The 14,423-nt window shown below is 36.0% G+C and overlaps 1 protein-coding gene and 1 long non-coding RNA gene across 12 annotated transcripts in view; both read right to left on the reverse strand.

The window, feature by feature from the left end:
* dock10 (dedicator of cytokinesis 10) overlaps positions 1–14,423 on the reverse strand; it is a 145,557-nt gene that overhangs the window by 95,589 nt on the left and 35,545 nt on the right. For 2 of the 11 annotated variants that reach the window (XM_073924221.1, XM_068213668.2), the window contains exon 1: positions 6,120–6,334. The exons of the other annotated variants lie outside the window; for them this stretch is intronic. In XM_073924221.1, the coding sequence (XP_073780322.1) occupies positions 6,120–6,191 (72 nt within the window). In that variant the 5' untranslated portion in view covers positions 6,192–6,334. Of the gene's footprint in view, positions 1–6,119; positions 6,335–14,423 lie in introns of those variants that run through there. 11 annotated transcript variants of the gene reach the window in all.
* On the reverse strand, positions 9,949–13,868 carry LOC141377961 (uncharacterized). The gene is made up of 3 exons (XR_012391176.1): positions 13,407–13,868; positions 11,465–13,186; positions 9,949–10,258 (listed from the first exon to the last, which is right to left on the reverse strand). It is a non-coding gene; the product is annotated as an uncharacterized lncRNA (long non-coding RNA).

Raw genomic sequence — 14,423 nt, forward strand, 5'->3', positions numbered from 1 at the left:
AAAACTAGCTTAAGCTACATAATTAATACATTTTTTGTACTGTGCCACATTCAGCATGAATTGAAGCATTAATTCAATAATTTTCCTTTGGCTTAGTGTCTATGTCAGAGGCTGCCACAGTGGAATGAACCACCAACTATTCCACCAACTATACGTTTTAAGCAGCACATGCCCTTTCAGCCACAACCTAGTACTGTGAAACACCCGCACACACTCACATTTCTAATAACTGATTTCTTTTGTCTTTGTCATGATGACAGCACATTATATCAGACTAGATATTCTTCAAGACACTAGTGTTCAGCTTAAAGTGACATGTAAAGGCTTCACTAGGGTAATTAGGGTAAAGTTAGAGTAATTAGGCAAGTCATTGTATAACAGTGGTTTGTTCTGGAGACAATCCGTTTGTTAAAACTGCTTTTATTCTAGCTGAAATAAAACAAATAAGACTTTCTCCAGAAGAAAAAATATTATAGGAAATGCCGTGAAAATTTCCTGAGTCTGTTCAACATCATTTGGGAAACAAATGAGAAATAAAACAATTCTTATAGCTCATTGCCATCGATGTCAAGACAATATTGTGCTCAATATTTTCATGAATGATGAAAAAAATGGAGAAGAAACAATCTCTACTAGTAACATAACACAGGAAAGACTTTCTCCATGGCTACAAACATTATTGTTCATCAGTCAAGGTCATGTATGCTAATACGATAGTCTATGTGCATGTTCTAACAAAGTACCCAAACACAAAAGCCAGCAAAAAGCTCATATAAACATTAATTTGTTAATTTTCCTTCAGCTTAGTCCCTTATTTATCAGGGGTCACCACAGCGGAATGAACCGCCAACTATTCCACCCAGAGGACGCCCTTCCAGCTGCAACCCAGTACTGAAAAACACTCAATTCACGTCAGTCAATTTAGTTAATCAAATTCACCTTTACTGCATGTGTTTGGATTGTGGGCACCCAGAATAAACCCACGTCAACACGGGGAGAACATGCAAACTCCACATAGAAATGCCAAGCCGGGACCTGAACCAGTGACCTCCTTCCATTGAGGCCACAGTGCTAACCACTGAACCACCGTGCCACCCTTCATATAAACAGTATACATTCAATAATCAGTTTAATTCAGCTCAATCCAAACACTAACTGAAATAAAAAACCAACACTATCCACTAGCAGTATTTCACTAAAGATATATACATGTTTTTGTTGACTTGCAGGTCAAAAATGACCATTTTACCATTTTAACAGCAGAAAATAAACACACACACACACACACATATATATATACATATATATATATACATATATATATATATATATATATACATATATATATATATACATATATACATATATATATATATATATACATATATATATATATACATATATATATATATATATATATACATATATATATATATATATACATATATACATATATATATATATATATACATATATATATATATATATATATATACATATATATATATATACATATATATATATATATATATACATATATATATATATACATATATATATATATACATATATATATATATATATATACATATATATATATATATATATACATATATATATATATACATATATATATATATATATATATATATATATACATATATATATATATATATATATACATATATATATATATATATATATATATATACATACATATATATATATATATATATATATATATATATATATATACATATATATATATATATACATATATATATATATACATATATATATACATACATATATATATACATATATATATACATATATATATATATATATATATATATATATATATATATAAATATATATATATATAAATATATATAAATATAAATATATATATATATATATAATTTTAACAGCAGAAAAAAAAAATATATATATATATATTATTTTTTTTTTTTCTGCTGTTAAAATTATACTTTGTCATAAAATGGTCTTGAAGTTTGATGACTTTTTCTAAAATGACCCCAACATTAGAGAAAATGAATTATTTTTATATGTTCTTGTAGTGTGTGCATATTTACAGTAGGGTGCAATGATTGTCTTTTGGGTAAATTTTGACCCATCAGTAATACAATTATATTTCAAGGCATATGCAGGAATCCTAAAGGTAAATTCAATCCCTTTTTAAGACCTACTCAAAATATTTTAAGACCGCATCACCGCTAATCAGTATTAAACCTTTAACTCAATAAACAGTTGTAGGTAAATAAACGAATGAAGCACAACCATGCAACAGAACTCAGATAAGCCCAAAAGAAACAGAGCTTGAAAGAATAAAATTACGAGGTTGTTTTTAGTGACACTGTTTAAACTCGTCTTTTTCCAACCAGGAGTACGCAAAGTCCCATTTTCTGTTCGCTCTACGGTTTCGCTACATGTGGAAAGCGTCACAAATTACGTGACATCACCTGGACGGAGGAGCTTGGCTGGACGCTCCCCAGCCCAAAAAATAAAAATAAATAAAAAAAATAAATCGCATGGATTATGCACACTGTTGTTAATGTTAGGAGGAAAATACACATCCTTTGTTCAACACCTGAACAAAAATTAAGACCTCGTAAAAACATGATTAAGACTTTAAGAACTTTTAGGGGCCTTCATTTTTTTTTTCTTTATAGTTGATTTATTAACTTTTAATATGTTTTGACCCACCATAATAAACCCATTTTTACACACACACACACACACACACTCTGCTGTTATTACCTTCTATGAATACGGCCTCTGTCACGTTCACACAAGGATGGTTATCTTTTAAAGGGTCATGACACATCCACTTTTAGTTCAGGTCTACCTCAGAATTTTTCAAAAGATGCATCATAATGGGCGGAGCTCTGCGAGCAGAGGCAGGAGTGGGCGTGGCCAGCAGGGGAGAAGGAGGGAAGCGAACAACTGTTGTCAGTCGGCTCATAAAATAAGACACAAACCGTGAGGAGACGCATGAGTTTATAGTTTACAAACTTAAAATGCAAAGAAATAAACAGTAATTTAATGCCCTGCTACATTTGTTATTCATAACTTCATACACAGATTTATATCATTATAAAGATAATCGTGTTTATATAAACACTAAATGAGGACTTCTCCCTCAATCCCCGGGTCTGAATGCAGACTCAGTGCAGCAGGTCTCTTGCCCTGTCTGTTTTAACCATTAGCACTGCTGGTAATCTGGAGGATTTAGGCGAACACAACAGCACGGCGATGTGTCTAAATGTGAACGAACTCCTGATAAAAGACAACAAAATGCTTGATGGACACAAACAGCTTTGCCCTGACAGCATCACGGGGAAAAACATGCAACAAACCCAACAGCTTAATACTGTGTGCTTTGGACGCGCTTTCACTCAGTCATCAACAAAGGGTCTCACAGCTTGGCACTGGCAGGTCTGCCTTGCCTTCGAAAAGCACATGCAGTCATGAATGTTTAAGCCGGCTCTTCTTATAGGATAAGAAAACTCAGCTATGAATAACAATAAGAAACCGACGCATCATCTTTGCACTTGCAGTTTTGCGTTACGTCACTGATTTTGATCCTCCCCAAAAATCATTTTAAACCCGGAAGCTGAAATCAGCTGACAAAAGCTCTAAATTACCCAGTTTCACCCACAATTAAAGACGAAAGCTGCTAACATTGTCTTAACACACACACACACACACACACACACACACACACACACACACACACACACACACACACACACACACACACACACACACACCTATTAAAATCTCAAAAGTACTTGAGCGTTTTATGAACCTTTAAGGGTATTTATTCAAAACAATGCAGCAGATTCAGAAATTAAGCAGGAGAGTGGTGTTGAGGAGAATAAGCGATCTCACACACACTTCATCAGGTGAACATCAGATCTTCAGTTGAACACCAGATAAGCTTTAGTCACTTCCCTTTATTCAGTTGTATTGGCATCTATAAGCGAAGAGCGACATCCATGTGAGCAGATGAGAGGGAGACGAACCATGCAACTTCCGGCCGGTGAGCGAGTGAAGGAGGTGAGTATTAATGGTGATTGCGGGTGCAGGTGTGGGTAATTAGTATGCTGGTGATTGTTAACAGGTGTGGTGAGGGGTGGCTAGTGAGGGAGAGCAGCGATTGGAGCTGCAGGAACGAGCCGAGGGTGTGACAGTCTATATCCACCAATAGTGTTTTATAAAAGAAACATAGCCGGGGATGTTATTTTGTTGAGTTAGAGTCCAAAAAATGACCATTTTAACTGCAGAAAAGAACAACAATATTCAGTTTTTGTTATTTTCTGCTATTGAAATTGTAATTTTTGGTCATAAAATGGTCTTGAAGTTTGATGACTTTTTTCTAAACCCTGCTGAAAAATCCAGCTTAAACCAGCCTAGGATGGTTGGCTGGTTTTAGCTACTCAACCAGCCTGGTTTAAGAGTGGTTTAGGTCATTTCCATGCTGGTTTCCAGCCTGGTCTTAGCTGGTCAGGCTGGGAGATGACCAGCTAAAATCAGCTTGGCCCATACCTGTCAATATAGGCATGTGAAAATAAGGGATTGCCCCGACCCGACTTTACTTTCATTGTAAATAAACAGTTAAATGGTCAGTAATATGTTTTAATATTATTATTATTTACAAAAGAAAAAATAAATAGTATACATTAGCAGCAAATTAATTAGCAAACAGTTCAGTTTATTTAAATTAATAACTAACATACCTGACAACACTACAGTTATCCTGGGAGTCTACCGTATTTCAGACCCATCGACCGCCCTCCTCCCGTTTTGTTATTTCTCCCGGAAAACTCCCATAATCCCCCCCCAGTCCTCAGCTCTTTGGTACAGTCTATAACACCCCCAGGCCGCCGACTTTGGTATAGTGTTGGATCGCAGTGGCTGCCCGAAACCCAGTGCATAGTACAGTTACTTAGCTGTGTTATTCAGACACCTTACCCCCCTGACACCTAGACATCCACTCATCCACCACCACCGGCCCCTGCCCTCGTTCTCCCGGATTTCCAGAGACAAATGTTGGCAGGTATGCACACTAATAAGAGGAAAACCTGATGATTTATTGAGTTTGTGATGAAGCATAAATAGGTTTGAGGACTAAAATTAAACTTTGCACTCACACAAAAAATAAATATTAAATGTGTAAACTACTTCAATAAAATGAGCTGAAACAACACAATTCTTGAGATTTCATTGGCACAACTCAATTTTTTATGTTCAATCTACATAGATTTTTAAAAGTGTTAAGTTAACTTATGGGCGAAGCAGTGGCGTAGTAGGTAGTGTTGTCGCCTCAAAGCAAGAAGGTCGCTGGTTTGAACCTCGGCTCAGTTGGCGTTTCTGTGTGGAGTTTGCATGTTCTCCCTGCATTCGCATTGGTTGCCTCTGGGTGCTCCGGTTTCCCCCAGAGTCCAAAGACATGCGGTACAGGTAAATTGGGTAGGCTAAATTGTCCGTAGTGTATAAGTGTGTGTGTTTCCCAGAGATGGGTTGCGGCTGGAAGGGCATCCGCTGCGTAAAAACTTGCTGGATAAGTTGGCGGTTCATTCCGCTGTGGCGACCCCGGATTAATAAAAGGACTAAGCCGACAAGAAAATGAATGAATGAAGTTAACTTATGAATTGTGTGGAACCCTGCATTTTTTTTAAGGGCAGAAAAATCAAACTACTTATTTAAAATGAGCTGAAACGACACAATTCCTGAGATTTCAACGAGACTTAATTATTTTATGTTCAATCCACTTAAATTTACAAAACCTATTAAGATCATTTCATTAATTTATGCTGCTTCAACACAAATTAATAGTGTAAAACCCAGCATTTTTTACAGTGTGTGTTGATGTTTGACGTTTTGTGAAGGCCGGTCATTTTAAGACAAACAAAATATAGAGGAATCTAAGACCACACAAGGGTTAAGCAAACAGAAAAGCACAACAAATACACAATTGCAATTGATTTAAATAACATTAAAAAACTGTTTCAGAATGTGTTGTTGTTGTTTTTTTGTGGTTTTACTGATAGAAAGCGCAAATAAAGCCCAAATAGTAAAACTGGAATACATACACAGCTCACTCGGTTGCAGTCTGCCCGAACCCGTCTGCTCTTTATCTTCTTCCGAAAGGTGATTTTACTCATACTTATGGATTGATTCTCACACCACGCACATACGCATTAATAAGAAGCCTGCAGTAAAAGCACATCGGATACTGTGAGAGAAGCAGAACTTTCCGGAGAGCAAGTGAAACCTGTCAGACACAACACGTGGTCAGGAGGAAGTAGATCTGAAGAGACATGTGACTTCACCACTAAAGACAGATGGAGATCGAGACTGAATAATGCATAATGAATGAAAGAAAACATTGTGTAAACATTTAAACGTCGCTGGCATTGTCACAGCTTATGTCAGGGTTTTTTCTCCACATCAGCAAGAAGGAGGAATCATTTATACACACACAAAGAAGGCTGCTCAAACGACTAATTTAAGATGAGCTGAAACAACATTATTTTTAAGGGGCAACTCAATTGTTTTATGTTCAATACACTTAAATTTGAATTAAAAACTAATAAGTTAATTCATTCATGTTGTCCCAACACAAATTGATTGTGTGCATATTTTACAGGTAACACTTTAGAACAGGGGTAGGCTGAAGATAAATACACACCAAACAATTTTACATTAAAGTTGCCATGGCTAATTCCTAATTCATATAATTTTTTCATAATGTTAAACAATAAATAGAAAACTTTACTTTGAATTGTATTAACTAATGCAGGATTACTGTTTAAATGATAACTTATTCCAATAAAACCATAAACAATCATATTTATAACACAGTGGAGTTCAATGCTGAACACACTAGTCAAGCAGACTCTGCCTTTGCATTAATTCAATCACCAGAGTCTCTGAATTGTACACTGTCGTGTATAAAATTAAACTAAATCTGATTCATTTACACCATTTAAATTAGAACATTCAGCTTTGTGTAGCTTAACAATAAAACAAACAAATAAAAGGGTACATCAAATTTGAAATCACAATCTCTGAACCCTTCTCAGATGGGACGGCGGGCCAAATCAAAGGGGCAACTTTGGCCTGAGGGCCCTAGTTTGGGCATCTCTGCTTTAGATTAATGGTCCATTAAGTAATATAATAATGCTATGTTGTAGTTCAATGTATGCACAGTGTTAAAAGTTTTAGCAGTCTTATCTGACTATTTTTATCAAATAAGTTGTATTTGGAAAGTACTGGGAAAAACCCAAACACTCTCATTCGCACATACACGCATACACTACAGCCAGTTTAGTTCATCAGTCCCCCTATAGTGCATGTGTTTGGACTGTGGGGGAAACCGGAGCACCTGGAGGAAACCCACGCCAACACGGGGAGAACATGCAAACTCCACATAGAAATGCCAACTGGCCCAGCTGGGAATGGAACCAGTGACTCTCTTGCTGTGAGGTGACAGTACTAACCACTGAGCCACCGTATCACCCCTATAGTTAGTGTTTTTACTAACATTGACTAATTATCTTGTAAAGCTTGTAAAGCAATATTTTGGGTGGCAAGGTGGCTCAGTGGGAAGCACTCTTGCTTCACAGCAAGAAGGTCCCTGGTTCGAGCCCAAGCTGGGCCAGTTGGCATTTCTGTGTGGAGTTTGCATGTTCCGCCTGTGTTGGCGGGGGTTTTCTTCCGGTTGCTCCAGGTTTCCCCTACAGTCCAAACACATAGAGTATAGGTGAATTGGGTAGGCTAAACTGTCTGTATCGTATGTGTGTATGTCCTGGTCCTCCAGGTTGGGGGTTGAGTCTTGGGCTAACAACCCACCTTGTAAAAATTAGATGTTATGAAACACCCACATGGTGCAGATAAACAGCGCTGGGAGTAAGTAAGTGAGTAATGAACCAAATTTTAAAGGGTTACCCATTCATAATTTAGGGATAAAATAGATCCAGGAGGTTATTAATCACGGAATTAATTAAAACAGGCCTATCTTAACACTGTTGTATAAGACTGAAGGTTTTTTTTCTGTATAAATAACATCCTGGATGTACTTTATCCCTGGCTACTTGCACAAAAACATCAAAATTAGGCACAAAACATAGTTCTGAGATGTGATTAGTTACTAACCTGAGCATTATTCAGACACAAGATGGCGCCGAACAGTCAAAAACAAAGCCGACAGAGATGAAAGCTGATGGAGTATACACTAACCTGAGCATTATTCAGACACAAGATGGCGCCAATAATCAAAAACACAAAGCTGAGAGAAACGAAACTGGCTGAATGGAGTATACACTAACCTGCGCATTATTCAGACAAAAGATGGCGCCCAACTGTCAAAAACACAAAGCTGACAGAAACGAAAACAGCTGATGGAGTATACACTAACCTTAGCAATATTCAGACACAAGTTGGCGCCAAACAGTTAAAAACAATGCCGACAGAAACTAAAACAGCTGATGAAGTATACACTAGCCTGCACATTATTCAGACACAAGATGGTGCGCAACTGTCAAAAACACAAAGCTGACAGAAAAGAAAACAGCTGATGGAGTATACACTAACCTGCGCATTATTCAGACACAAAATGGCGCCAAACTGTCAAAACCGCAAAGCTGACAGAAACTAAGCTGGCTGAATGATGCACATACTAACCTGTGTATTATTCTTTCATGAAATACATATGAATATGGATGTAAATATATGGATGTGAACATATTCAGTGACGGTCAAGTTGATTCTCAGTTCACGCATGAGTCTGTGTTATGCAATAGTTGTTATCTGAGAATAACATACATTGGAATGCAACGACTGACCAATCAGAATCAAGTATTCAAGACAGCCGTGTATTAATTTACTTTTATCAGTGTATTGCATTCAATATACAATATACAGTAGTGTTGCAGGGACAAGTTATATTTTACTTCTGTTTACTCTAGATTTAACTTCTGTTTTCGTTTCCTGAAGTCTTTCTTTATTAAAATGGGTTTTTGTTCAGTGTGTAGTTTTGAAAACTTTAAATATTTCCCAGTTTTTATTTTACAAGACAAAATACATCAGTAATGGCCCCTTTCTCATGTTTAAATGCTTTAACTTGAAGCAAACAAATAGGACTCTCGGGCATTAAATGTCATCACATCAAACAGGAAGAGTCATTTATAAACTCGTCCTGGCGGTATTTATAAATCACACTTCTGCAAATGATTCAGACTCAGATTTGAAGGATGTGCACATTTGTTTCATGTCCCAAACATCGTTTGAGTTCATTCTTAAATCAGTTTCCACTTACTTTCCACACATTTAGTTTACTTTGCATTTGCTGCTTTAAGAGAAAAGACAATATAATAAACACAAGATATTGGCAATTACTGGATCATAAATATTGACATGAAAAAAGGAAGAAAAGGGCTGAGAGGTCAAAAAGCAAATACTAAATTAATCAGGAAAAATCTGGAAAACTTTGACACTTGTGTTTCCAAAATACCTTTTTGTGAGGCTAAAGTGAGGATATACTGCTCAGCCCAGATCATCTCCCGATTATTCTACTTAGGGTTACAGTTCTAAAGTAATTCTTTAATAATTGTAGCCTACCTCTTTATATCAGTCAGTGCTTTCTTAATATTATTTTCTTTATTAAATGTATACATTTTTTCTTTATTTTATATATATATATATATATATATATATATATATATATATATATATATATATATATATAAAGAATATAAATATAAAAAAATCTATATATATATTTTTTATATATATATATATATATATATATATATATATATATATATATATATATATATATATATATATATATATATATATATATATATATACAGTTGAAGTCAAAATTATTAGCCCCCTTCGATTTTTTTCTTCTTTTTTAAATATTTTCTAATTATGTTCAACAGAGCAAGGAAATTTTCACAGTATGTCTGATAATATTTTTTTCTTCTGGAGAAAGTCTTATTTGTTTTATTTTGGCTAGAATAAAAGCAGTTTTTAATTTTTATGAACCATTTTAGGGACAAAATTATTAGCCTCTTTAAGCTTTATTTTTTCTTGATAAACTACAGAACAAACCACTGTTATACAATAACTTGCCTAATTCCCCTACCCTAACTAGTTAACTTAATTAACCTAGTTAAGCCTTTAAATGTCAATTTAACCTGTATAGATGTGTCTTGAAGAATATCTAGTCAAATATTATTTACAGTCATCATTGCAAAGATAAAATAAATCAGTTATTAGAAATGAGTTATTAAAACTATTATGCTTAGAAATGTGTTGAAAAAATCTTCTCTCCACCAAACAGAAATTGGGGAAAAAATAAACAAGCGGTCTAATAATTTAACAATTCTGACTTCAACTGTATATATAGGCGGCGCGGTGGCGCAGTAGGTAGTGCTGTTGCCTCAAAGCAAGAAGGTTGCTGGTTGGAGCCTCGGCTGGGCCAGTAGGCGTTTCTGTGTAGAGTTTGCATGTTCTCCCTGCGTTCACTTGGGTTTCCTCCGGGTGCTCCGGTTTCCCCCACAGTCCAAAGACATATGTTGGGGAAAAATATTTATTCATTCATTCATTCATTTTCTTAGTCCCTTTATTAATCCGGGGTCGCCACAGTGGAATGAACCGCCAACTTATCACATTTTTACGCAGCGGATGCCCTTCTAGCGGTAACCCATCTCTGGGAAACATCCACACACACTCATTCACACTCATACACTACAGACAATTTATCCTACCCAATTCACCTGTACCGCATGTCTTTGGACTGGAGCACCAGGAGGAAACCCACGCGAACGCAGGGAGAACATGCAAACTCCACACAGAAACGCCAACTGACTCAGCCGGGACTTGAACCAGCAATCTTTTTGCTGTGAGGCAACAGTGCTAACTACTCAGCCTTCGTGCTGCCCTCAGATATCAATGCTGAAAGAGTTATACTCTTCTCTGTTTCAGTCACCATATCTGAAAGAGAAATTCGATAAGTCTGTACTCTGTTGACATATTTTATTCACTTAAAGCCGAAGCGGTTTCACCTTCATATAGCTTACTGATAGCATCAGACAGTACCACAGTGTGGGGTGTCCTATATGTGGTGATCATGGCCACTGAGTAAGGAAGTGGTTTACTATAAAGGGGTATACGGGGAGAACATACAAACATCTAACTTAACTATATGTGTTATGACAAATAGAGTTGAAGTCAGAATTATTAGCCCCCCTACATATATATTATATGTTTTGTTGAACATAAATGAGATTTTCTTCAGCAGATTTCTAATTACAATACTTTTATTAACTCATCTCTAATAACTGATTTGTTTTCTCTTTGTCATGATGACAGTAAATAATATTAGACTAGATATTCTTCAAGACACTAGTATTCAGCTTAAAGTGACATTTAAAGGTTTAACTGGGTTAATTAGGGTGAAGTTAGGGTAATTAGGCAAGTCATTGTATAACACTAGTTTGATCTGGAGACAAGAGGTGGTGGTGGCTAATAATGTGGACCCTAAAATGGTTTTAAACAATTGCAAACAGCTTTTATTCTGGCTGAAATACAACAAATAAGACTAAAAAAATATATACATCTGCCACCACAAGAACTACAACTACCAGGATGCTTTGCGACCACCAACTCCCGCTACAGCTGTGAACTATTTGGTCTGATACACACACACACACACACACACACACACACACACACACACACACACAGGTGAAGATAATTCTCACTGATTTCCAGAACTATAAACACAACAACACACAAAGTTCTTGGTTCAGTTTTGTTAGTCTGTAACTTAATGAAGCTTTTGCTGGTCTAGCAGTGGTTTTTAGTAGTGGTGGGCAAAGTGAAGCTTCATGAAACAAGTAAAAAGTCGAAGCAAATGTGTCGAAAATTCAAAACGTTTAGAAACCCGTCTCTACAGTGACACCTAGTGGTCTTTTCTTATGTATTGCTCTGGAACAGCTTCAGCAAAGAAACAGTTAAGCAAATTGAGGTCTTAAACCCCACGTTCTAGGCTTCAAGTGATTAAGTGAAGTGGTGAGAGTTCCTGACTAGAATGCAGAGATTATGTGTTCAAATCCAGGGGGATGCAGCTATAGATGGTAGGTTGTAAACGTTCTGTTCTTGTAACATGTTATGTTTTAACATTGGTCTGACATCCAAATGAACACTTTATAAATAAACATGTCTTGTTTTGGTCATAAAAAAGTAACATTATTAAAATACATCACATCATAATTTCAGAATAGTTGTACAGCAGTTACTCTGTGCACACTCAACTAGGCTACATGAGATGAAGTTATTTTTAATCCCAGCAATCACAGTACTTCAACATGACGTCAGATTGACAGTGTACCCCAACAACGTGGATTGCTGCATTTTGTTTGAATCAGGACGACGTCAATGTCTAATGCTGGACAGAACTTGCATTTTGGTTACTTTTTAATGCAACTTAAAAGCAACAAAATATCAACGTCTAATGATGCTAAAACTTGACGTTGTGTGGACATTACCACTATGACGTCTATCAGACGTTAGATTTTGATCACTTTCCAATGCAACCTAAAAACAACCAAATATCAACGTTTAATGGTGTTACAGCTTGACATTGTATGGACGTTACCACTGTGACGTCTATCAGATGTTAGACTTTGATCACTTTCCAATGCAACCTAAAAACAACCAAATATCAACGTTTAATGGGGTTACAGCTTGACGTTGTATGGACGTTACCACTATGACGTCTATCAGACGTTAGATTTTGATCACTTTCCAATGCAACCTTAAAACAACCAAATATCAACGTTTGATGGTGTTACAGCTTAACATTGTGTGGACGTTACCACTGTGACGTCTATCAGATGTTAGACTTTGATCACTTTCCAATGCAACTTAAAAACAACCAAATATCAACGTTTAATGGTGTTACAGCTTGACATTGTGTGGACGTTACCACTGTGACGTCTATCAGATGTAAGATTTGAATTACTTTCTAACGCAACCTACAAACAACCAAATATCAACATCTAATGATGCTAAAGCTTGACGTTGTGTGGACGTTACCACTGTGATGTCTATCAGATGTTAGATTTTGGTCACTCTTCAATGCAACCTAAAAACAACCAAATATCAACGTTAAAAGATGCTACAGCTTGACATTGTGCGGACGTTACCTCTATGATGTCTATCAGATGTTAGATTTTGGTCACTCTCCAAGGCAACCTTAAAACAACCAAATATCAACGTCTAATGTTTCTAAAGCTTGATGTTGTGTGGACGTTAACACTATGACGTCTATCAGATGTTAGATTTTGGTCACTCTCCAAGTCAACCTAAAAACAACCAAATATCAACGTCTAATAATGTTACAGCTTGATGTTGTGTGGACGTAACCACTATGGCGTCTATCAGATGTTGAATTTTAGTCACTTTCCATCGCAACCTAAAATCAACCAAATATCACGTTTAATGGTGTTACAGCTTGACATTGTGCGGACGTTACCTCTATGATGTCTATCGGATGTTCGATTTTGGTCACTTTCCAATGCAACCTAAAAACAGCCAAATATCAACGTCTATTGTTTTCTAAAGCTTGATGTTGTGTGGACGTTACCACTATGACGTCTATAAGATGTTCGATTTTTGTCACTTTCCAATGCAACCTAAAAACAACCAAATATCAACATCTAATGATGTTAAAGCTTGACGTTGTGTGGACATTACCAGTATGACGTATATCAGACATTAGATTTTAGTTGCCATACCTGACGAATAATTGGCAGTATTTGACATCAGTAAAAACTCCAAAAAATCGGTCTGCAGCAAAAAAAAAAAAAAAAAAGTTTAATATTAAATAAATAAAAAGAATGAAAGAAAGAAAGAAAGGTTTTGGAACAACTTGAAGTGATTAAATGGTCAGTAAATTGCCATTTCGGCTGACCCATCCTCCCTTTATTAAAAAAATTCATTTCTGTCCTTTTTTTAATGTTTTTCCCCTTTTTGCCACATAAAAGCAAACAGTCAGCCATCACGCATTTATATCTGAGCTCACAGACCGAAATAAATGGCCTTTTCTAAATGCTTGTTTAAAAGAACCGAGTTGGAGCACAAGAAAAGCACAATGAATTAAATGAATGAAGGCATAAGTAACTCCAGATGCTTGTTTTCCCTCTCTCTCTCTCTCTTTGTGTTGACCTACATGGAGAAATCACTGCAGCGGTTGACCTGCACTCTTTACAGTGAGAATAAGCATGTCAACTTCAGCATACTAGATGAATCGGCATTAAGTCACTTGCATTGTCTCACTCTCTCATGATCAGAGATCTGAGAACTCATTGACGGCAGAACAT

Source organism: Danio rerio, chromosome 15 (genome assembly GCF_049306965.1).
Source record: "Danio rerio strain Tuebingen ecotype United States chromosome 15, GRCz12tu, whole genome shotgun sequence".
NCBI classification, from domain to species: Eukaryota; Metazoa; Chordata; class Actinopteri; order Cypriniformes; family Danionidae; genus Danio; species Danio rerio.